The 26468-nt window shown below is 41.7% G+C and overlaps 1 protein-coding gene across 8 annotated transcripts in view; it reads right to left on the reverse strand.

Annotated features, from left to right (window-relative positions):
- Nucleotides 1–26468, reverse strand: part of LOC126427102 (poly [ADP-ribose] polymerase tankyrase-2-like) — a 543050-nt gene that overhangs the window by 378814 nt on the left and 137768 nt on the right. For 2 of the 8 annotated variants that reach the window (XM_050089309.1, XM_050089303.1), the window contains exons 2-3: nt 17109–17668; nt 14868–15417 (exon numbers count right to left, since the gene is read on the reverse strand). The exons of 3 other annotated variants lie outside the window; for them this stretch is intronic. In XM_050089309.1, the coding sequence (XP_049945266.1) occupies nt 14925–15417; nt 17109–17659 (1044 nt within the window). In that variant the 5' untranslated portion in view covers nt 17660–17668 and the 3' untranslated portion in view covers nt 14868–14924. Of the gene's footprint in view, nt 1–14867; nt 15418–17108; nt 17669–26468 lie in introns of those variants that run through there. 3 more of the 8 variants (XM_050089305.1, XM_050089311.1, XM_050089314.1) reach the window with 3 other exon arrangements.

Consider the following 26468-nt stretch of genomic DNA (forward strand, 5'->3'; position numbering starts at 1 on the left):
CTTCCTATTCTATCACATGGACAAAGAAAGAAGTAGTCAGAAAGGAAATCAATAAAATGTTAGAATGGGGTATTATTGAGCCCTCAGATTCCGAATATTGTAACTCTCTTGTGGCGGTAATTAAACCCAATGGTGACTTCAGATTGGTGTTGGATGCCAGAGAGATCAATAAGATCATTATACCTGTACAAACGCGACCGGAGAACCTAGAAGAGTTAGTACAAAAGTTTTATGGTGCCCACTTCTTAACTTCTTTGGATATGCGTAGTTCATATTGGCAAACTAGAATATCGAAAGAATCTAGAAAATATACTGCATTCGTTTTTCTGGGCCGAAGTTACCAGTTTACTGTCATGCCATTTGGGTTGAAAATAAGCGGTGGTGTTTTCATATCGGCATTAGATACCGTACTGGGCAGAGACCTGTTGAATGAAGTTACTTTATATGTGGATGATTTGCTAATTGCTTCTGAAACTTGGGAGGAACATTTGGACTTATTAAGAAGAGTTTTTGCGAAATTTTTGGAATACGGAGTTACTGTAAATTTGAGAAAATCCAAGTTTGCTCATAACCAATTGAAATTTCTTGGACATATAATCACTCCTGAAGGGATAAAACCAAATCGTAAAAAGATGGATGCGATTAACAGATGTGCTTATCCAAAGAATAGAACGGAATTAAACACATTTATCAGCTTAGTTTCATTTTTTCGACGATTTTTACCCAATCAGTTAGGAAGCCAAGACTGTTTGTTACGGCTGTTAAGAAAAAATGTCATGTGGAAGTGGAATTCCGAACGCACGCAAGCTTTTGATAACATCCGCAATGCTTTGACTAATGCTCCACTGTTACATCATCCGAGACTTGATCAAGATTTTTATATTGCTGCGGATGCTTCTGAAACAGGATTGGGTGCCACTCTTTTCCAGATGGACAATCCAGAAGATATCAGTACCATCAAGATAATTGGGTTTGCCAGCAGAACACTCTCCAGCTGTGAACGTGCATATTGTACTACTGAATTGGAAGTACTGGCCGTGGTCTGGTCCCTTAGAAAGTTTCGCTATTTTGTATATGGAAAGAAGATCATTGTATTCTGCGACCACAGAGCTTTATCTTTTATTTTAACAGGAAGGATGTTCCATTCACATTTAACCCGGTGGGCCTTGCTACTGCAAGAATATGATATTACGCTCAAATACATCAGAGGGAAAGACAACATCATAGCCGATGCTCTTTCAAGACTACCGAAAAGAAAGAATGACGACGAGTGTGAAGAACGGACTATTGACTTTAAAGTCATGAATTTATCAAGGCAATATTGTGAGAGGCAGACTTCACAGCTATCTCGAAGTCTTTCACAACTGCAAGAAGATGATAAGTTGTGGAAAGCCATTAGGCATGCTGTTGAAAGCAAAACGCTAAGTCACTCTCAAGAACAGTATCAATTAAAATCCGGAATATTGTATCGGAGGAAGGATGAAGAAGATGTCTGGAAAGTTTGTGTTCCAAATAAATATTTAGAATCACTAGTATGGTACACTCACTTGAATTGGGGTCATTTTGGTTCCGCTAAATGTACAGCCAAAATAGCACAATACTGCTATCATCCAAATTTGGGACGTATAGCTACAAATATTATTGTGAAGTGCAAAATATGTCAGAAGGCAAAACCCATAAACTATTGTCGGAAGATAGAATTACATCCTATCATCCCACAACAACCTTTAATGTTGGTGTCATGTGATGTCTGTGGGCCATGTCCCGTGACACGTGGACGGTTCAAATATGTATTGGCTTTCTATGATCTCTTTTCAAAATATGTGAAATTATATCCTTTGAAAAATCTCCACGTTCGACCCATGTTACGCAAATTTATCAACAACTATATAACTGAGCTTGGCAAACCTATAATGATCTTGACAGACAATGCTGCTTATTATACAAGCAAAGTATGGAGAGACACTATGAAATAACAAGGAATCCAGCACATTTACATCTCAAGATTTTACCCTTGTGGAAATCCGGTTGCAAGAATCTTCTGAGAGTTGAACCGATTTTTACGGACGTACATACCCAAACAACATTATAAATGGATCGATTGGATTTATGAATTTGAGAAAGTGTATAATGACTTACCACACTTTTCGACAGGTTATTCACCTAACCAAATAGTATTTGGTGAAAGTATTGTGCCAGAATGGATGAAGAAATTACCTGTGGTAGAACAAAAGATTACCAAGAAAGAAGATATGGTGAAGAAGGTCTACGAAAACCTGAAGCATCAAGCACAATTGAGAAAAACCCGTTTTGATAAAAATGTGAAGAAAGTAGTCACATATGATGTAGGGGAAGAAATTTTATTGAGAAATCACCCAAAAGCATCAACCAGGAAAAGACTGAATAAGAAATGGCAATATTTATATACAGGTCCATATAAAATAATGAAAATACCTCATGAAGGGAGCTACCTCCTGGCAGATTGTGATACTGATGTAATTAAAGGCTTGTTCCCTCACATAGACCTGAAGAAGTATTATCAATAATGAGCAAAATATAGATTCAAGAAACACTGAATGATACCAAGACTACACTCAGTGGACTAAATAAAAGCACCAATGGATAAATACGTACCTATACTAACTTACAAAGAAAATTAAAGAATGTACCGACGATTTCCATGAGATACCTTCTTGGTATCAGCAACAATGACGACGCTGAAATACGATTTATCCTCTCACCGAACAGCGAGGATGGATGATTTAAAAGTGGAATTAAGAGGAAAAGAAAAGGACCGAATCCTCTCTGGTTAAACAAGTGGCCTGATAAGGGTTTTGGCCTAGGATGCCAAACGTCGAACCCGGCTGTGATCCCTGCCTTGCACAGTCAGTTGAAGAACTGAGGGCTTCATCCAAGGAAAAAAAAAATGTGGTGGGAATATGAAGTGATTAGTGCGAAGTGCTTCTAAGACAACCTATAAACAAATGTGGAATTTAGTTAAGGGCATTTTGTCTAGGCCCATTAACTCAACTTAAATATTGTAGAATGTATGTACTGACTTGTTAAGTGAACCTGAGAGTGAGTGTATTCGCCGAAACAAATACCCTCTCCTGTCACAGTACACAAAAAAAAAAAAGCCTGTTCTGTCTGGAACCCTCTTCAAGACATCACAGTCTGGGGGGCCGTGTAACTTTACGAGTCAAGACAGCTGTAACGGAACTTGAATAGCGTAAAGTTATCATTAAAAACGCATGCCGCGCGATTTGTTATGATTTGGTCGGTCATAATAGTAGTAACATGCTTTTGAATACAATTAAAATATAACGGCGATACCTGTTTAGCGTTATTGGAAATAATATGTAATAAATTAATGAGTAAGGTAGCCGATCCTATAAGAAGAGGTAAAATTGGGCATATTAAGGTGTTTTGCTTTATATCGACTAAGCCGATGATACGGCGTCTTTTTTTTCAGTTTACTCTTAGAAGAAAAAAGAAAGAAAACAAGTAACGAGGTGCTAATTGTGCGTTGTGAAAAATATAGGGGCGAATTTTAAATAGCTACAGTGTATAATCAGATTAACAAATGGACATTCAGTTACGCGAAATAGCCGACAGTGAAGTGTGGTCATTAAATTGAGTACACCTACAGGGCGGTCAATTCCAGGATAAGTCTATTCGCGTCTCACGAGGCACGCGGTATTGAGACGGGTTTTTTTTTTATTATATCACGGAGAGCGGGCTTCAATTTATAAAAAGGAGGAAAGCTGTATCATTATCATTGACTGTTGGTGTTATGCAACCAAAACTGTTCATCAAAGGGTTTCGGTGAATGAGTGGTGAATGCGAAATGAAACTGTGAACGAAGTTATGTTAAATAAAGCAGAAGAGACAAGACAGTTTGGTCGTATCTGTTATTATTCCATAAACCGTAACATTTATTCTCGTTGTACGAAGCCTTTATAGACGATCGTTGTGACAATTTGCTTTGAAGGGATCTTGTTACGAGTTAAGTTTTGGGGACCTGGTCAACACGGGATAGTTCGTAGATCTTAACTACTGCAGCTATTCTGGAATCAGGTGCTACCGTGACCGTTGTGTGTTGTCTATGGCTTAAGGTCATCATATCTCATGCTCTAAGATCGACGCGCCTTTCCTCTTGGTATAACGGTGTCTCACGGTGACCACGACAACGCCGACGGCGAAGGAAGATACGGTAGACAGCGGCATTTGTGGCTCTCCACAATCCGTACAAAAGTCTAGTACGTACGGCTGATCTGATCCGTACTTGACATCTGACAAGACTCTAATCTAATGTGAGGTACATGCAACAGTTTTTTATGTTCCACTTTTAACATGCATGTTGGTTTTGGCTTGTGTGCAGAGCAGCAAATATTGACACCTTGGCATTAAACTATAATTTGCTTTTCAATTCCTAACAATTCCCGCAGATGGTTTAAAAAAAAAAAAAATCACAAGACAAATCTCATCCAGTGTGTATCTTTCAACAATTTTGAACTTATGCCAATAACTACTTGCAAGGATTGTAACACTCCTTAAAACCATTACAATTACAGATGCACTTCTTAGCACAGGGAATGACTTAACATTATCGAAATATTCCTAAACATAATAAATTGCTTGACACAGCATTCCTCAACCTTTTCATTTTAAACGTTTTAGTTCTTCCAGGAATACTGATGTACTTGAATGCCAAGAGTCCCTCCATTAAATAATGAGATACGGGGAGAAAGAGCTGTTCAACAATAGTCAAGTCACAGTTTAAGGTACGAATTACAGCATTTCTGTAGGTATCAATTTTGTTACTTCCTGGTTTCCAAAACTATATGTTGTTTGTAGTGTCTCTTTTTGGCAATTGTGAACAAATCTAAACTTTTTTGTGGCAGTATATATTGTTTTAACGTTTAATGTAACAGTTGTCTTTTGTAAGTTAGTGTTCATACGGGAAAGACTTACATTCGTAATGAAACTGTTGCTGAATAACTGATTTATGACCTATGTTGGCTAAGTGATGACACTACATACTCATTGATCAGTCACGTTTAAATGATTATTATGAGGAAAGTTTCACTAACAGGCACAAGCCTTAAAATGTCTATTAGCCAGGAATGGAAATCACTGAGACACCGTGGTTTTTACGTGCGGCGAGAAATGACAAACGCAAAGTAATGGTTTTGCAGTTGCCACTAACCATACAAATCACTTGGATGAGAATTTAGGATTTTTTAGTAGTGATGTAAATGCACACACTTGCGTTATGATAGTTATTGACTTTAGATGTTAAATTTTCAGAATTAGTTTTCCATATATTCCACAAGTCTACACAGAAGGTCCAGGTGAGAGTTGAGGTAGGGGCTCTTGTGAACAGATTAGTCAACAATCAGGGGGACTGCAGTGTACAAGGTGGCCCTGAACATTGCAGCTGGAAGCTCTTGCAACAAAGGTGTGTAACAGCGCTGTCTGTGTAGCAAGCTGATTTGTAGCACCCTGCATTCCTATGAAGCCCATGATATTTTAAATGGAGCCTTGATCGATTGATAGAATAAGTAGCCGATATAATTTGTCTTGCCAGCTACTCCACGATTTACTAGGCTCCTTCCTCTTGACAATTCATTTCCATTCAATTAACACAACACAAAAGTGCATATTAGTTATGATATGAGTCATAATCGTTGGCAACCAGTGGCGCACTGCCCATATATATTATCAACCCGATTAATGGTTTGATGTACTGGACCTATCAAATCGGGCAAGAAAATGTATACTGTACACTGATGTGACGAAGCAAGCTGGGATAATTTTAATTCACCTCTTGTTTAGCCATCTGCCTCCTCAAATTTGTTTTGTTACTCTTAACTAATTATCATTAACATACAGAATATAATCTGCATTTCCATGAAAGATAAAGACTGGCTCTCAGTTTTAAAGCAAATAACAACTGATCTAATTTTGTGCTTAGTTTTATGTATGTAATTGATGTTCTAACTTATTTTGTCTATTCATAGTTAGTATCGTGTTAAAGGGTGAAATCAGTGATCATTTTGTAACTTAAATTCTATTATTGACATAAGCAAATATAAATTATATAATAACCTTTAACATTTGGAAGATGAAGTACCAGTAATCTTAAAGTATTTATCTAGCTATATTCAAAAACACGTTAGCAAACCCAGCCTTTCATTAATTCCAAAATAATTAACAGTTTTGTCAAAGGTATTGTTTGCATAACTATATTAACAATGTGTTGTTTCAGCACGTATTATTGTGATGATATACAGGGTGTTACAAAAAGGTACGGCCAAACTTTCAGGAAACATTCCTCACACACAAATAAAGAAAAGATGTTATGTGGACATGTGTCCGGAAACACTTAATTTCCATGTTAGAGCTCATTTTAGTTTCATCAGTATGTACTGTACTTCCTCGATTCACCGCCAGTTGGCCCAATTGAAGGAAGGTAATGTTGACTTAGGTGCTCGTGTTGACATGCGACTCATAGCTCTACAGTACTAGCATCAAGCACATCAGTACGTAGCATCAACAGGTTAGTGTTCATCACAAACGTGGTTTTTCAGTCAGTGCAATGTTTACAAATGCGGAGTTGGCAGATGCCCTTTTGATGTACGGATTAGCACGGGGCAATAGCCGTGGGCGGTATGTTTGTATCGAGACAGATTTCCAGAACAGAGGTGTCCCGACAGGAAGACATTCGAAGCAATTGATCGGTGTCTTCGGGAGCACGGAACATTCCTGCCTATGACTCGCGACTGGGGATGACCTAGAACGACGAGGACACCTGCAATGGACGAGGCAATTCTTCATGCAGTTGACGATAACCCTAATGTCAGCGTCAGAGAAGTTGCTGCTGTACAAGGTAACGCTGACCACGTCACTGTATGGAGAGTGCTACGGGAGAACCAGTTGTTTCCGTACCGTGTACAGCGTGTGCAGGCACTATCAGCAGCTGATTGGCCTCCACGGGTACACTTCTGCGAATGGTTCATCCAACAATGCGTCAATCCTCATTTCAGTGCAAATGTTCTCTTTACGGATGAGGCTTCATTCTGACGTGATCAAATTGTAAATTTTCACAATCAACACATGTGGGCTGATGAGAATCCGCACGCAATTGTGCAATCACGTCATCAACAGATTATCTGTGAACGTTTGGGCAGGCATTGTTGGTGATATCTCGATTGGGCCCCATGTTCTTCCACCTACGCTCAATGGAGCACGTTGTTATGATTTCATACGGGCTACTCTACCTGTGCTGCTAGAACATGTGCCTTTACAAGTATGGCACAACATGTGGTTCATGCACGATGGAGCTCCTGCACATTTCAGTCCAAGTGTTCGTACGCTTCTCAACAACAGATTCGGTGACCGATGGATTGGTAGAGGCGGACCAATTCCGTGGCCTCCACGCTCTCCTGACCTCAACCCTCTCGACTTTCATTTATGGGGGCATTTGAAAGCTCTTGTCTGCGCAACCCCAGTACCAAATGTAGAGACTCTTCGTGCTCGTATTGTGGACGGCTGTGATACAATACGCCATTCTCCAGGGCTGCATCAGCGCATCAGGGATTTCATGCGATGGAGGATGGATGCACGTATCCTCACTGACAGAGGACATTTTGAACATTTCCTGTAACAAAGTGTTTGAAGTCACGCTGGTACGTTCTGTTGCTGTGTGTTTCCATTCCACAATTAATGTAATTTGAAGAGAAGTAATTAAATGAGCTCTAACATGGAAAATACGCGTTTCCGGACACATGTCCACATAACATATTTTCTTTCTTTGTGTATGAGGAATGTTTCCTGAAAGTTTGGCCGTACCTTTTTGTAACACCCTGTATAAAGGCCCGAGTTTTGGTCATGAGACAGACAGACCACAGCAGAGTTTCAGATGAGTAACCTGTGCTGTGGTTAGGTTTTACTGCTCGTAGATGTTCAACAAGAAACGATTGAAGCAGTATGTTGAGTTTCGCCTGCTTACAATTAATGAGGCTTATCGAAGGTTAAATAATAGTGCACTGACTGTATAACTTTAATTTTCCTTTTGTATAACATCAAATATTAAAGTACTGTGAAACAGAACTGTGCACCTGTCCGCTACATGATTTACAGTAGTGTGTGTCAGAATCCACAACCCATTTTGAGCCAGTGTAGCAACACAATACGTCGACACCGAAGACAGACAAAGAAATTCAAAGCAGGTGGAACCGCTACAATGTAAATGTTTAAGATTGTAGAAAAAGTAATACAATCCTACAGGTAACTACTCTGGGCATATTAATGTGTGGGATAGGGAAATGAAAATAAATTTAGTGAGCAGTTACGGAGAGAATTATTTACAAATTAACTGCAGTATGCCTTGTCATTTAAAGCATGCCCAAAGACCACTCACATATGGGAATGTGGCTGCATAGAGATAATGTGAAAGCAGCCGAGAGTAAAAATGACAATCCACTAACTATTTCTATGCCAGAATTAACTCATTTCCTTTTTTTGCATTAGCTACTAAAAGTCAAAGCAACCAAAACTTGACACCTTTGCTCTTCCTGCCCTATAACAAAATTATGAACTGCATATGTTATGTCAGGTGTAGAGAGCAACTTTTGGCAGTATGACATACTATCAAGTTGCATGTATGGGTCTTATAGATGCATTTCATTGGGATTTCAGTTGGAACAAAAGATGAATGGTTTAAGTACGCGAAGGAACTTTTATATTGCCTATACCTAAATCTCTTTTGAATAGACGGCATATAGTTTTTCTAAATTTTTCATTCTGTAACCAACCACATGAAGAACAAATTTAAACATGGTCACTTAACATTTTTCTGTATTTTGGGTACCAAAAAAAGTTCGGTTACTGTTTGAACACAAACTTGTTATTCTAAATTTATACATACATTTAGCAAAAACATTTTGAGTGAAGCTTTTGCTGTGATTTATGAATTACATAAAGCTACATTGTGAAAACATGTTTTCAGGTATATGGCAATGCTACACAAACCCCAAGTAACTATTACTAACACTGCTCTGGTGGATTAATATGCCTTAATGTTGTGGGGAAAGCAAACTCGACTGTGTTTTGTTGGCAGAAGCTTAGAACATGTAACAGATGTACTAAAGAGACTGCCTGCACTACACTTGCCCGTCAGGTACTGCTGTGTGGTCTGGGAGATCCTTACCAGGTAGTATTAACAGAGTACATCGGGAAAGTTCACAGATCAGTACATTTTGTACTATCTTGAAATAGGGAGAAAGAGTCATGGTTGTGATGCAGGATTTGGGATGGATACCATTAAAACAAGGCATTCTTCGTTGCAGCAGAATCGTCTCCCTAAATTTACATCACCAACTTCCTCCTCCAAATGCGAAAACATTTTGTTGATGCCAATCTACATCGGGAGAGACAGATATAATAATAAAATAAGAGAAATCACAGCTTGCACAGAAAGATACAGCTGTTCGAGAGTGGAATAATAGAGAGTTATTGTCAAGGTGGGTTTCATGAACTTCTGCCAGGCAGTTGACTGATTTGCAGAGTAACCACGTATTATTCATGTATTTTAAATGCTCAGGTTTAAGATCTAAATAAATGTTACACAGTTTATCTTTTCCAAAATTGAAGATTAAAATTTGACAATGTTCTACATGTATTTCTCCACAGGGTGAGGGTTGTGATGGAGATGCAGTGCTCATCAGTTGATAGAAGAATGGTCTGCCCAACCACCTCATTATAATAAAGGAAAAAAGTCACTAATTGCTCCAATCAAACAATATTGAAGACAATTTGGTGCAGTGTTCCTCATGCTTAATCTGAAGGCCGCTTCCATTTAAAGACCTATCGTTCTACATGTGCAGCGTATGTTCCACGTTCACATCGCTTTCTGAATTCCTACCAAATTAATAAATGTATGGCTGTAAAGGTATCAAACAATTACATTCTCTTGCTGTATCTAAATGTGTGTGATGGCTTTTCTTAGCTTGAACATGTTTTATTGCTGCTTATTTTCATGTGTTTCCTGCTCTGTGATAAATCCACAAGGTTTAAACATCAGCATTTTGTTGTTGGTCTTGTGTTGACGTGGCCTATAGAAGTAGAATTGTCTTAACTATCCGGTTGTAGACTTCATTCCCATAAAGCCTTAAGTGACAACAGTCTGGAAGCAATAGATGTAGTGACCCGAGTCAGACAAGTCTCCCATTTCAATAATATTCATGTTGTCTGCAGTTAGCAAGCAAGCAGAGATTTCAGAAATGAATCTGTCCCAATAAATACTCAAGTCCTTAAGTGATCAAATCACCCCTCCCCCTCCCAAAAAGACTCAGTTGCACAGATTTTCCCATTAGGAAATGGGCACACTGTCTAATCACACCTACCCTGCCAGTCTGACAAGTAGGTTAATTGCTACCCAGTGCCACCGTATTTCACTTCTCGACAGCACGTCACGCCCGCTGTATCTCAGCTTTGATAGCTGCCAACACTGGCTAGAAGTATGACACTGCAGTTCATTTCTAACCTGTACACCATGCTCTCAGGACCAGTCTCCTCTTAACCACAAACCTGGCTTAACCCTCAAACCAATACAGCGATCTCTCATGCCCGTCACTCATTGCGAACAATGACTGTCATAGCACTGTGAGAAATAAGTCTTTCAGTACCTTCATTTTAATATGTGCCGCGAGTAAAGTAACATTCAGCAATTAACTTGACCGTCATTCTAATGATAAAGTATATTGTTCAGAAGTCAGTGTGAAATTAGGTGCCTAACAGGTATTATATTATGTGCATGAAACTTATTTTTCAGCTATAGCATGGGGTGACTTTCTAAGACGAATAAAATGTCTTCAGTTTATCAAGATTTTGAAGCTCAGGAGCAAATCAGTTATTATTTAGGTGAAATCTAACACTGGAATGACGACTGACGATTCGGATTTTGTTGCAGCTGATGGTTACCACAAAACAGAGGGATACTAGCAAAGAAAATGGTTTTTTGGTAAAAGAGGCTGTTGTGACCTGAAACTTCCAGGCAGATTAACACAGGCTGTCAGTCCAATAGTTCGTCGGGACCTTCGCCTTCTGTGGGAAAGGGCTCAACTGACAGCTACCCGACAACTCACAACCTGTGCTGCTCACAGATGTACTTCCGCCAGCATCTCGTCTGCTACCTTCCCAACTTCAGGGAGTGCCAGTTGGTCAATTGGCTGGATTCAGGAGTGCTACTCTTGCAGGTTTCACGGGAGAGCTTCTGTGAAGTTTGGAAGGCAGGAGACGAGGTACTGGCAGACAAAGGCAAAGGTCCCGAGCTCAAGTTTCGATCCACCACACAATCTTCCACAAAGTTTCGTATTGGCACACTCTCTAGTGCAGGGTGATAATTTCTTTCTGATACGACCAGTTCCACAGATAATTACTCATATCAGGGATAGTCTTTTATAGCCAAAATAATTACAAGTGAAGACATTCAAATCTGCTGTGTTACAGCAAGAAAAACACAACACAATATTTCGAAAGGAGGAATGCTTTGACTACAGGCAAAAGTTGAATTTTGGTAGAGATGCCTATCAAATCTCAAATATAGGAGAATCGTCTGACAACATGTCGCATGTATATCAACTGATAGAACAGAAAAGAATATATGTACGAAGTGCTGTGCATCATAGAAAAAGAAATCAGCACATAAATGCACCAAACAGGGTCACTCAAATTGTCTGGAATGTAGTAGAAAGATGTACGTCCACTGTGCAAATTAGTATTTTCAGATCATTTGATTATTACCAACGCTTGCACTTTCTGCAGTCTCATTTAATTCTACACCTACATCCAGCAGAGGATACATCCCAATGCACCAGTTATTTGGGTTTCTTCCCATTCTATTCCTGCATGGAGTGCAGGAAGAATGATTGAATGCCATTTTTCAATTATATGATCCCTATATGACTGATATGTAAGGGGATCGTAGTATATTCAGTCTTTCAAGACCAGTACTAAGTGACTACAAACACACACACACACACACACACACACACACACACACACACACACACACACACATTCATTTTGATTAACGTGATCAACGAAGCTTTTTTTTTTACAGGTTTGCCACAAGTATCCTGAAGAGAAATTACCCGATTTTTCCCTGACATTCTGAGGTCTCAAGGGTAAGTAAAGACCCAGGTTCACAAAAAATGTAAGGACGTCTGTATTTCTTTCCTGTGTGAGCAAAAATCTTAAGTACTAACATCAACATCTTTTGTAAGGAACTGCTTTTAGATGGAGAAAGCAACCCAAAATAAGTGGTTCCATCAAAACCACTTATTTCAATAAAACAAAACCTTTGGTGATAAAAATATGCATTTCCTTGGAGTTGCAAGCCAGATTTAAAATACCCTCACTGATTTCAGAAATAACCTCAGAAAAATGTGGGTGTCTAGAAAGAAGTGTAAAGTGTGGAAGAATTGTGTAAACCAACACTACACCTGTAAGATGTTGGTTCTACTAGGCTCATTATTGTCAGTTATTACCACAGTGTCCTGTCAGTTTACAGGTATTGTGTAATCTTTCTTCAAGATATCTGACTCAATAACATACAAACCACCAGTGACTAACACAATTTTCTTATCGTTGATACTTTCTAAACTACTTTTGTGGTGCCAAAATATACTAGTATAAAAAGTCTAACAAACACTGCAATGTACAAAGTACTTGTGAGTCAATTCCTGAAACCCATCGTGTGTGGCCTCTCACCCACCGAGGAGCCCCAGTGCTAGGTCCACGGATAAACCGTGTAAATCTGCTCCATTATGCCACACACAGACCCGGACCTGGGGCCGGATCAGCGAGACTAGACCCGACGGGCAGGGCTCACACGTTAGTGGGAAATGACGCGCTTCGTATCGGCAGTCCTAATCTGTTACAGATACCCTCAGAAATGGCCAGCAGCTTTGGCCTGTCGCAGAAGTCCACTCGTTTAGCCAGTTATTCCTGTGTCACAGACACCATGATGATGAAATGAGACCGCCGTGACGAATCCGTGCAACAGATAACTGGAGCAAATACTCTGAGAATCAGTACCAGTGAGGAGAGGTAGCAACTCACTGTGAAGACAGCCACTGAGCTGCAGACAGGCACGTAGGAAAGACAACCGCACTCTCACAACTGAATTTTTGGCCATAGCTCATGTCAGAAAATGAGCGCGCACACATACATTCACACAATTACTCGGCCAACACACACACACATTACCATCTCTGGCCGCCGTGTCAAAAGTCTCCGAGAATCAGATCGAGACGAACCACTACTCGTGCCCGCCTGCCTCTCATTGGCAGCTGCTAAGCTAGCAGTAAATGGTGGCAGCACTGACTGCTTCCTGAGTGAATGGGTACGAAGGGGAGAAGCTGTAAGAATGAGGGGGTAAGAAAGCAGCACCTAGCCAGTGACAATGCGTGACATCTCAGTGAACAAACAATTTCATCTACTGAGACGAAGATGAGGTTTTCCTTTTTTCTTCAAATTTCCATGACATTTGAAATTTCCTGATTTACAGAACTTGTGGCAATCGTGTTGTAAGAGCTAAATAGGATTTCATCTGCTCTTAAGATTAAATAGTTTACTATTCAGCTACTGTAGTTACCTGATGAAAATATTACAAGGTCTGTGAGACATCTCATCTTTCTACTTACATTTAAAAGATGTTTCATGTAAGGGTTAAAATTGCATTCAATTCATATGGTCCTCATTTCAATTGATCAAACTGTCAGATTCAGTGAAATTAAGGATGTCTCCAAGTGCATAATGTGGTGTTGCAATGACTCCAGTTCACCAAAAAATTTAAACATTCATAATCACTGATTTAGTTGTCCGATGGGAAATATTTCCAGGAGTACCAGGTCCTGCTCGTGTCAGAGCCTCACGAGCAATGAAACATTGAGATCTGCATTATGATTTACAATCTTTAGAATCATATCATTATAACAGCTCTTAAATTTGACATGTTATCTTCGGTATTACCTTCCACTCTGCATTCTGTTGTGTAAATGCATTTAGTATGTTAAGTAAGTTGGCAAACTGATACACATTTTGCAACTTCTCTACAGTCTGTGAGTAAATTTCATGACATTTGTGATTTCCAGTAACTGAATTGTTTGTGGTTGGCCATAACTCATCTCTTGATAAATATAATCATCAATTGAAGAATGTATTATGCCCAATCTGCTGATTAACCTTCCAGCAACACAGTCACAAAGTCCCACAGCAGTATCCTTGGTCAGCGGTATTTACATTTACCATTACAAAATTAGATTGACAAACTAGGCAGCCTGGGACATTGTCAGTAACCTGATGTAATTTCAGTACGTTAGTGTCCTATATGCTGAAGTTTGCAGCAACTCCATAGTTCATGAAGTGCTGGCGGAAGTATGGGCGCCTATATTCTCACCACTAACCATTGGATTAACAGTACACACACAAATTTCAGGCTGTGTTAATAGAAGTACTGGACGCTTCTGGGAAGAGCATGTGGTGTACGATTCTTGAAACTGGTTTACAAGAATACCACACCAGAAGCTCACTGAAAATGATGTGTATTTGGAACACAGTCAAGATCAAATGTTAATGATTGATGCTCTGGAGCAGTTTCAATAGAACTTTGTTCTCCTGTGCCAGTCAAACATTTGATCTACTGCCAGTAGACTAAGTGTAAAACACTACTTTTGGGGAATTTCAGGGTAGTTGATGGTAGGAGTTTAGGAAGTCTCACCTGCGGAAGGAGGACCACTATGAGGAGAAGAGAAGTGGGAAGGAACAGCAGGTAAATATTTGAATAATTCAATGACACGTTTCACAGTAAACCAGAAGTTTATTTGCTTTATCGAAAATGGTACGAAAGGTCCACCTTACACCGGATGAATACCACTCAGAATACCGACGACAGTCTTCCTGTTGTACGCTTGGGCAAGTTGTAGAGGCGTCATACCGTATCCGGCAGCAGATCGGTCCGCTCCCAGCCGCAACAACAGGTTGACCACGGACGCTTCACCACACGCGGCAGCAACCTGCAGAGCCGTCTGCCCGCTGCCATCCCACGCGTCTATGTCTGCCCCGTAAAACAGCAAGGTCATCGCGACACCCTGCCTGCCCTGTCCCGCTGCTACGTGGAGGGGCGTCTGCTGCCAGTTATTCCGTGCACTGACATCGGCACCCGCCTCCAACAGCCAGTTTACGGCCAAGACGTCGCCACCCTTCGCCGCCTTGTGAAGTGCCGTGTAACCGTTCTCACACCGGCAGTTTATGTCCACTCCCTGTGCCAGTATGTCTGGGAGTTCGTCCACATTTCCACGTTCTGCAGCTTCGTGCAGCCACTTCTTCAAGGCGACGTCCTTTGCGGCACTGGAAAACAGAGAGAGAGTACTTTCCACAGAAATTTACTGTCACAGTAGATAGTCGCAAAATTATTAACTATACCAATTGAATGCTATAAGCCCACACGATCAGTGAGAAATGTGTATTAAGGTTTGTAAGTTTGCTCCAGGATGGGGAAGGAGATTTTGAGGTTACACAGAATTACTTGACATTTTTAGAACTCTAAGAAACGTCAGAGGGTGGTGTACCAAATTAGACCTGACAAGAAGCAGAAACCAGACAGATACACAGATCTGACAACTACTGCTCTGGTACAAAGTGCTGCTCAGCCTTTTTTGAGAAACTGGCACTAAATTTCACTAGCCTGTGAGGTACCACACAAGAAAGCCAGCCATCTGACAAGTTACATTAATGCTACCGATTACGGCAGCGTGTCCTCGTACTGCTTATCAGTCCAGTCCTTCACGCTACCCTTTCACCGAACACTCGTTGCTGTGACAGATGTTTAACCTTACATAATAAAAATACACCTGTGGGAAGGTACTATCAAGATTAAATAAATAGTTGTAATGTGACAGTTATTTTTCTCTCAATACACTTGGGCATATCACACTCAAGTTATACCTGACTACATGATTTACAGATAAATATTCATTCCATTGTGATCTATTAGGTCAACTATAGATGTCTCCAAATATACCACAATGATTATTGGTATAATATTTTTTCCCTTCGAAACAAATGTGCATCATAACAAAAGAAGACATTTGTTAAATAAAAGCCCAGAAGAAAGAAATGAATATCAAGACTGTTGGCTGCCACCACCTCTAATTTTGCAAATACTGCTGCCCGATGACTAGCAACGTCCTATGGTATTCGACAGGATCGTGAAACTTTCCCGCTGTTTCTTGAAAATTACTTGGCAATGCACAGTATTAGAGCACCTTTTGAGAGATTTAAGTAAGCAGCACAGCAAAAAGTAAGCGAAAGATGAGCAGGAAGAACTATTTGGTGTAGTCACCCACAGCACGCACTTCTCCTGGCAACACATATCAAGTAAGTGGTTTGTATACAGCAGCAATTGTGGTAGATGGGAACAAGTTATTCTGAAGCCTATCTTATATGGAAGTATTTTTTATTTTGAAATATCCAGCCCTGTAAACCTTTTAGCCAACTGCTCATTTGAGCTAATGTCATCCAAAATTTAATTCCAGCACAGTATACTGCATTTGTATACAAGGTTTTCTATGACAAATGTAACATTTTAAATCAATACATTCAGTTAAAACAAAAATGGAGAAAAGTGCACATGCAAAATATACATAGCACTCACAGCAGTCAGGTTAAGAATATTACTGTATATAACGAAGCACAATTCTGCTAAATTTTTTTGGGTCTAACTAGGCAAGTATACATTTATGTCCCAAATCTGCACTAAATTTTCTCCGCAACTGATTGTAAACTGCAACACTGCCTTCAAAAATACAGCAGAAGGATGTGAAAGTTCCATCATATCTTCAGAGCAGAAAAATGCTTACGGAGTGTCTCCTTACAGAATACACACACTGATAGTCCCAAGTGCAGATCGTGTGGAATATGCGAGATTTACACTAGTGAAATACATACCTCCAACCATTCCTTTGGGAAGTGTCAAGAGAAGGCTCACTACTTTGTAGGTGCTACTTACAAAGACAAACGAAATTAGAATTCCAGCTAACCTGATTTTCGCTTCAACCAACTGCGAGATTTGCGTCATCAGTTGCGGGCAGCAGGCCACTCCCTCTCGCCAGCCCTCCGTCTTGCGGGCCTCCAGAGGGTCCCGGGAGATCACCTCGACGGCGGCACCGAGCAGGCGCGAGCAACAGTGCTGCGAAGCCAGCACCGCACACTCCGCCACATTTTCTAGACACAAATTCTGCAGCAACTGGTCCTCGCAAGCCTCCTTCAGCAGAAGGAGGCCATATTTGTCGGCAGCCGCGAGTAGCTCTGCCGCAGATTCTTTCCCCTCCGGGACCTCGTCCGTGTACACGTAGCGGACGAGCTGCCGCATAGTGGCAGCCTCTACGTCCGGTATCTGGACACGGCCACTGGCAGCTTCCTCCGTGTCGTGCTGCAGTAACATAGCTGCGAAGACTGGGCTCCTGGCGACGAGTATTAAGCTGTGCGCCTCTATTTCACCATCTCGGACACACAGCGTAACGTCGGCACCCGTGCCCCTCGTCAGGAGCTCGGACATAGCGTGAACCAAACTGCCTCTGTTACTGGCCATATTTAGCAACTGAAATTGGGAGGTAAAAACGACAAATTAAAAGCTGCCCAGTTTCTGATACAGTAATTTAACAACTCGATAATGCCAATTCGAGTTTGTTTAGAACAAACACTTCAATTTCACCACTTTACCTTCAGCACCTATAAACAAATACAATTAAAGACAGAAAGCAGGTTGCACAGGTCTCAGTGATATCCGAGCTAGAGAACAAGCTGTAGTTTTGAGGAAAGTCCACTGCCACCACAAATATAAAAAATCCTCCAGCCTTACTTTAAAAAAGCGAAATGTTTACATTATACTCAATATCTATAATACTCCAGGCTTTAGGCATGAGCAGTTCAGATCATTCTTAAACAAGACACAAAAGCAGTGATACAACAATCTGACCGAGATAAAAGCTCTGCCGACAGCAGTGAAAATTCCATCACGGACCAGCGAACTAACAATTACTTCAACATAGTAGCAAGCATTGGTACCAATAATGAACTGGCAAATGCAGATGCATTAATTTTACTTTTGACACAAGGCACGTACTACCCACATGTAGTCTCAAAATTACAATAGATAAACAGAGAGTTGTAACTGTGTTGGCTCTAATGGTGTTCATAGTTTATTTAAAATGTTGTGGAGGTTCCTAGAAATAACCTTAAGCTATCTCTGTTATTAATGACTCGTGGCATAATTGACAGGACGTCATATCCTGCATTGACACCCAGCTATATATTTTTTTCAAAAAGATTTTGAGAAAATAGCCTGGGATACAACACACCCATTCATCAAACAGAAACTTAGCTGTGTGCGTCTGGCATTCATGCAGGATTCTCCACAGGGAACAATACACTACCTCACAAGATAAGTGCAGCTGACTGTGTGCACTATGTATTGTGACACCTATTCACAATGGTTTGACATGCAAACTAAATGTTACATTAAACTAGAGTCCATACGTCAAGGATTTAATCAGAAACGACACCCCCTGCCCCCCAAAGTTGTTTGGGAGTTAACAAAATCTTTGTCACGGTAACAGATATAAAGTGAGATCTACAATGAACTGGAGTCAACACAAGCCTGTCAAGATGGTTGGTTTGTGGTGGTTGAAGGGACCAGACTACAAAGGTCATCGGTCCCTTTTTCCACAATAATGAAACACCCACAAGGAACAAAAACAAGCAACAGAGATGACAAGGGATGACAGAACAAGAAAACAGACAACAACCAGAAAATAGGAATTAAAAACACACAGTGTGTTACAGTAGTTGGCCAACCACAGAAACAAAAAAAAAAAGGGAAAAGCCAACCACCAAGAACTAAAAAGCCCAATCTAAAAGCATAAGCCAAAGGTGAGATACAACAAAAGAGAGAAACCCTTTGATTGAGCGATAAAAAACCCCTGCACAAATAAAACTCAAAACTAAGCCTGCCATGACAGCATCATTCATTAGAAGTGCAGGGAGCACATCAGGCAGTGCAAATGTGTGCCTGAGCACAGTTAAATGTGGACAGTCCAACAAAATATCGACCACTGTCAATGCTGAACCGTAGCGACAGAGGTGGGTCCTCGCGGCACAATAAATAACCGTGCGTCATCCAGGTGTAGCCAATGCGCAGCCGACAGAGCACAACAGTCCTTGCGAGAGACCCGGAGGAAGAGTGCCACCCACCGGTAGTCTGCTTGACAAGCCGAAGTTTGCCGAGTGAAGGCAGGGTGCGCCACTCATAAGCTCAGGTACCGAGAACCTTCTGCCACAAAACTGAACAGAGATCACACTCCGAAAGGCCGATCTCCAAAGCTGGTGCACCGACAGACGGTTTGGCCAGTGTTCATTACCCGAAATGCCGACACAATTTGGGGTCCACACCAAAACCACGGAGCGGCCGCAATGGGCAGGAGAGTGGACGGACTCCTGGATAGCCGTCACCAGTCGAGAGCGAGGGAAACACAGGTCGATAGCTCGTAAACCACTCTGCGAGTTACTACAGATAACTAAGGACTCACCTGAACAGGAGCGGATATACTCTAGGGCGCAAGAGATGGCGACCAGCTCGGCAGTGAAAACACTGCAGCCAGACGGTTATGAGCATCGTTCAGAATGATCCCGAGAGTAAGAACAGGGGATTGCACATTCCGTGACAGAAACGATGCCGGTGGCGATCGTGAGAACCACCGCATCAATGGCACTACGAGAAAGAGGCTCAAGAGTGGCAATGCAGTTGAACCGGTCCCAGTCAGCCTTATTCAAAGCCCATCTGGGGAGGCACCGAGGTGAGTGGCACTGGGGCAGTGACAGAAAGATTGGAAAGTGGTCACTACCGCACAAGTTGTCATGCACACTCCAATGGACAAACGGTAGAAGGCTGGGGCTGTAGACAAAGGTCGATGGCTGAGTACATGCCGTGTGCCACACTGAAATGTGTGGAGGCATCATTAATAGAGAAAGGTCGAGTTGTGCCAACACTTTCTCAGTGACTGTGCCTCTGCCTGTTGCCACCAATCCACCCAACAAAGGGTTAAGGGGGGTTTAAGTCCCCCCAATAACAGAAAAGGTGGCGGCAATTGGGCTATCAGCGCAGCCAATACACGCTGCGGGTCATCACCATCCGGCGGAAGATAGAGACTGCAGACAGTTAACAGCCTGAGGCATCAAAACCCGAACAGCGACAGCCTCTAAAGGTGTCTGAAGAGGGACACACTCACTGTAAAGAGCGTTAAGGACGTAGACACAGACCCCACCAGATACCCTCTCATAAGCTGCTGGATTCTTATAATAACCCAAATAGCCACGGAGGACAGGGTTTTGCATCACCGGAAACCCAGTTTCCTGGAGAGAAATGCAGAAGAAAGGGTGAAGGCTGAGAAATTGTCGGAGCTAAGCAAGGTGGTGGGAAAAACTGCTGCAGTTCGACTGGAGGATGACATTGTCCACGGAGGAAAACGGCGTGAAGAGATCGAGGTGGTACGTTACACCGCCGGATCACCTGCTGCCACCAACTGAGTACCCGCACGATCGACTTTCACGGTGTCTGAGGGTCCTGCGAGATCTAGGTCCTCAGTAGATGCCAGAATCTCGGCAGAGCTCGTACGTTGCGGTGGGGTGGGCCCACTGTAAGTTCCTTCGTCTCAGAGGTCTTCTTCTTGGAAATTTCTCACTGCTCCTTGGGTTTCATTGGTTGGGAGGGCTTCACTGATTCAGCCTCTGCGACTGAGGAGAATCGTGAAGCCCTACAACCAGCTGCTTGTGGGCACTTACACCACTGGTGGGCATCATCCTTCACACAGGTGGAAACCTGGGAAGAGAGGGACCCAAGGGACCACTTCTGAGCAAGATGAGCCAAAGAAGTCTGATGCTTCTCCAACTTAGATGGACGTCCCCGATGGGTGGGAGATGATGTTCCTGAAGTAGGTGGCGCAGGAGCAACAGCGAGTGTAGTGCCCCTCAGGTTAAGGAGCAGATGTAGTGTTACGGCTCTGGGTGCCGACTGGAACTCGCTGAACTTGATGGGACTACCACTGTTGTCATAGGGGCGGCATAAGACGGAGTCATTCGCACAAGATGGAGTCGTTCGTATTTCCTCTTAGCCTTGGTGTCGGTCAGTCAGTCAGTCCAGGGTCTTTTATTACATGATTTTCCCCTCTTTCTGTAAAATCCTGCAGCCTGGTGAGCAAGGTGAATGATGCTCTCTGCAGTTGACACAGATGAGAGGCAGGGCACACGGAGTATATGGATGTGATGGGTGTTCGAAATCTTGACATGTGACACTGGAAGTACAGCAGGAAGACATACGGCAGCCCTTAAAGCACCGCATCAGGTGAGGGATATAGAGCTTGACGTCACAGTGGTAGACCGTCACCTTGACCTCCTCAGGCAATGTATCACCCTCGAAGGCCGAGATGAAGGCACCGGTGGCAACCTGATTATCCCTCGGACCTCGATGAACGTGGCAGATGAAATTAACATCTCACCACCCTAAATTGGCGTGCAGCTCGTCATCAGACTGCAAAAGAAGGTCTCTGTGGAACATAATAACCTGGATCATATTTAAGGTCTTATGGATCACGATTGTAACTGAAACATCCCCAACTTGTCACAAGCGAGTAAAGACCGTGACTGGGCAGAGGATGATATTTTTTTATCAAAACTGACCCAAAACATGTGAGATTGCTTTTGGTCGCCTATTACGACAGGCAGGAATACCGCAGGGCTATTCTAACCCCGGACCCACAGGGGGACAAACTTGTCAAGAAGCTCCGTTAAAATTCATTCATTCGAATTTAGTTGGTGTACTGGGAATAGCATTAAGCATGAAGTGAAAGGAAGTTGCCATATTTAGTGCATTAATAGCACTATGATTAGTTTATCTTATTACTGTACACTGAGATGACAACAGTCATGTTATAGCAATGTGCACATATACTGATGGTAGTATCATGTACACAAGGAATAAAGGAGGCAGAGCTGTCATTTGTAGTCAGGTGAAAAGGTTTCTTAAGTGATTATGGCCACACGACTGGAATTAAACTTCCCATGCGGAATGGTAGTTGCAGGTCGATGTACGGCACATTCAATTTCGGAAAGCATTACACAGTTCATTATTCCGAGATCCACAATGTCGAGAGTCTGCCGAGAATACCAAATTCCAACTGTTACATCTCGCCACGGGCAACACTGCTGCGGCACTGGCAAAGGGTTGTCAGTGGTAACAGGCAAGCAACAAGGTGTGAAATAACCGCAGAAGCCAATGTGGGAAATACAATGAATGTATCTGTTAGGACAGTGAGGTGAAATGGACTATGGAAGCAGACTACCAATGCGAGTGCCTCTGCTAACAGTACATCGCTTCCAGTGCCTGTCCTAGCCTTGTGATCGTATCGTTTGGACGCTCGATGACTGGAAAAACCACGGCAAGGTCAGACGAATCCCAATTTCAGACGGCGGAATTCTAGCGTGGCACAGAGCCTACGAAGCCACAGTTGTTAATAAGGCATTGCGCAACTTGGTGATGGCTCCATTATGGTGGGGGCTATGTGTACATTACATGGAACTGATCACATACTGGGAAAAGTTATTTTCGGCTATCTTAAGACCATTTGCAGCCACTGAAGGACAATGGTCCTGAACAATGATGGATTTTTATGAATGATAATGTGCCATGTCACAGGGACACAACTGTTAGCAATTGTTTGAAGAATGTTGCAGATAATTCACATTAATGATGTGGCCACCCAGACTGCCCAATGTGAATCCCATCTAACATTTAAGGGATCTAATAGGGCGGTCAGTTCCAGCACAAAATGATGCACCAGGAATATTTTCACAATTATGGAGAGCAATAGAGGCAGCACAGCTCAATATTTCTACAGGGGACTTCCAACAAGTTGTTTATTCCACACCACATTGAGTTGCTGCACTGTGCTTGGCAAAAGGTCCAAAACAATATTACGAGGTATCCCATGACTTGTTGCCTCTGTATATGCTCACTATTGTTGTCACCTCAGAAGGGTTTCCACCTTGGTAAGATATACAGAACACACATTTGGGAATTACATTTATAATGCAATTTATGTTACAAATAAATTGCACAATTAATACACATCAGTTTTATTAGATGTTAGACAAGTCTCTGTGGAATAATTTGATTCCTGCGAAACATACACAGCACATCAGAAACTAACTCTATAAGGGATTTGGGATGTCTACAAAGCACTGCCACTAACTGGTACTGGAGAGGAGAATTCTCTATCTCACCTGATACACAAGCTAGTTGGCAATAAACTTAACATCCGTGTCTGCCAATCTTTAATAACACAACCCATAATGGAATGAAATTTTTAAAGTTACAGGTAACTCACTTTTGTCAGGTATCATTACATATACCAATATCACAAAAGCAACAACTAATATGTTCAAGAGAACCACACACCCCACCAGTGAGTGCATCACTTTATCTGGGGAAGTTAATAGATCCATCCTTCATGAAATCCTCCCCATTCCACCAAGATTGTCTTTCCACCGTCCATGTAACCTTTGTAACCTCTGGGTTCATCCCTATGAAATCCCCAAATCATCCTCCCTTCCCCTCTGGCTCCTACCCTTGTAACCGCCCCCCCGGTGTAAAACCTGTCCCATGCACCCTCCCACCACCACCAACTCCAGTCCTGTAACCCGGAAGGTGTACACGATCAAAGGCAGAGCCACATGCGAAAGCACCCACATGATTTACCAACTGACATGCCTACACTGTGAAGCCTTCTATGTGGGAATGACCAGCAACAAACTGTCAATTCGCATGAATGGACACAGGCAGACAGTGTTTGTTGGTAATGAGGATCACCCTGTGGCTAAACACGCCTCTGTGCACAGCAGCACATCTTGGCACAGTGTTACACCGTCCGGGTTATCTGGATACTTCCCACAGACACCAACCTATCAGAACTCCATAGATGAGAACTTGCCCTTCAATTTATTCTCTCTTCCCGTAATCCACCAGGCCTAAACCTCCGCTAATTTCTAGTTGCCGCCCCTCATACCTCACCTGCATTCAACATCATCTTTGCCTCTGTACTTCCGCCTCGAGTGATTTCTGCCCAACCTCTTTGCATTTACATTTGTCTGCCGGTGTCTGTATATGTGCAGATCAATATTTATGCGTGTGCCCGAGCGTATACTTGTCCTTTTCCCCCTTAAGGTAAGTCTTTCCGCTCCTGGGAATGGAATGACTCCTTACCCTCTCCCTTAAAACCCACACCCTTTCGTCTTTCCCTCTTTCCTGATATAGCAACCTTGGGTTGCGAAAGCTTGAAATAAATTTGTGTGTGTGTGTGTGTGTGTGTGTGTGTGTGTGTGTGTGTTTATTGTCTATCAACATACCAACACTTTCATTTGGTAAGTTACTCCAAAGATGCTGTAACTTACTAAACCAAAGTGTTGGTATGTTGATAGAGACAATAAAACAAACACACACACACACACCTCCATCAGCACACATACATATTGTCTGTCTATAGGTTGACTGACAGATTTTTAATTCGTACTCTGCAATATTGTTATGTAGCACTTCCGACAGGATTACATCTACACAGCACTGAAAAAAGCAATAGGACTGAATACAAAATTCTTGAAAAAAAGTTTCTTGTTTAGCTTACACCACAATAATGGACAATAAATTTCATGACTATTTCAAAATGCGTAAAAAAATTAACATGGTTGTCTGTGAGGCAAAGGAACTGTACAACTTGCAGTTTATATTCTACTGTAGAAATAAATATGAAGCCATGTGGGGAGTTAAAACAATAAAACACAATATGCTGCCAGTCTACAATTTAGCATAGAATAGCATTCTAAAAATTTAAGACAAACACAAATTAAGAAAACTTCAGGCCTCGAGGAAGTACTAGACAAGTGCCTCGTGATCAAATACCCTTTCACAGAAGGCAGATTTGTACAGTTCTGCTACAGCTGTCATTATATTTGAAACGAAATATTTAGTTCAAAACTACTGACCAAATTTGCCTTCTTAGTCAGCTTCAAGTCAATGTTTACCGTGTTCGTACGTATAGCATTAAGAGATCTTACAGTGTCACAAAAGAAACAGGACTTCCGAGTCTACTCCAGCAAAATCGGAATTTCATAAACCATATTAAAATGCTTCATTCCACTAATTACACGTTTCTATGTCCAGATGCACTCTGAAGTACCTGATATTCAGCTTTTCATGTGGTTTTCGCGATACCAATTTTCTTGGAGGTCCAGTACTGTATTCTCATGTTTGGTTCTTTTTACGGTATAATGTCATTCATCCCAGAAAATGAAAATTTCCACTTGAAATTGAACGAGGTTGAAAGTAGCCAATAGTGTGGAATGAAACACTTCGTTTCAAATAAACTAACTGCCTCAGCGGAAAAAAAAGTAGAAGCAAATTCATCTATAAAACAGAAATAGCTTCTTTAAGACATTAATGGTTGATTGCTAATGTTGTGGAAATAATATAAAATCAGAAAATTGGAACTACTGACTTATTTTGGTCTTTCATGGTTATGAGAATGTATATTAATTCACTTTATGGCTCCCAGCCACAGAAACCTGTTTTTATTTTGTTTGACGTGGGAAAGGACCCCCCTCCCCCCAACTATAAAACACTGCACATGCGCAAATCTGGCAGCAAGGGTGCGGCAGCATCTGGCTACTTGCTGCTACCGCTCATACGGCAAACAGCCACACTTCAAGGAGCCAGAAGAGGGAGGAAGGCACTGCTCTTACGCGAATTCAGCTCTGCGCATGCGCACGAGCCCAATGGCAACTACTCATACGAACCTATAGTATCCTATTCTTCAGTTGACCTACATAATTCAACTAAAAGAGATACTAGCACAAAAACGGAAAGAGACAAGTAACATTAACCTCTGTCGACGTATGAGTTGCATCCCGAACTTGAGCTGATCTTCATACGGTAACTGCAGTACGGTATCAAATTAGACACATTGCAACTTTTTTTTGCCTTTGCTAGCACTAGTATCCTATGTAGGTCAACTGGAGTACGGGATACAAATTTTACAGGTGTTGCTTTTTTCGCCTCTGCTACTACTAGCAACCTATTCTTCAGCTGATACTAGTTCAGGCAGAAGTGAAAATATCGACAGATGTAAAATCTGTATCCCAGGTTCCTAATGCTAGTAAAGACAAAAAAAAATCTATGTAACATTGGCATCCTGTGCCTCAGTTGAAAACCACGAATGCAAAAAAAAAAGCGATATACATAAAATCTGTATCTCACACTTCAACTGACCTAAACAGCTAAGCTGAAGTAAGTGGTA

Source organism: Schistocerca serialis, chromosome 11 (genome assembly GCF_023864345.2).
Source record: "Schistocerca serialis cubense isolate TAMUIC-IGC-003099 chromosome 11, iqSchSeri2.2, whole genome shotgun sequence".
Lineage (NCBI taxonomy): Eukaryota > Metazoa > Arthropoda > Insecta > Orthoptera > Acrididae > Schistocerca > Schistocerca serialis.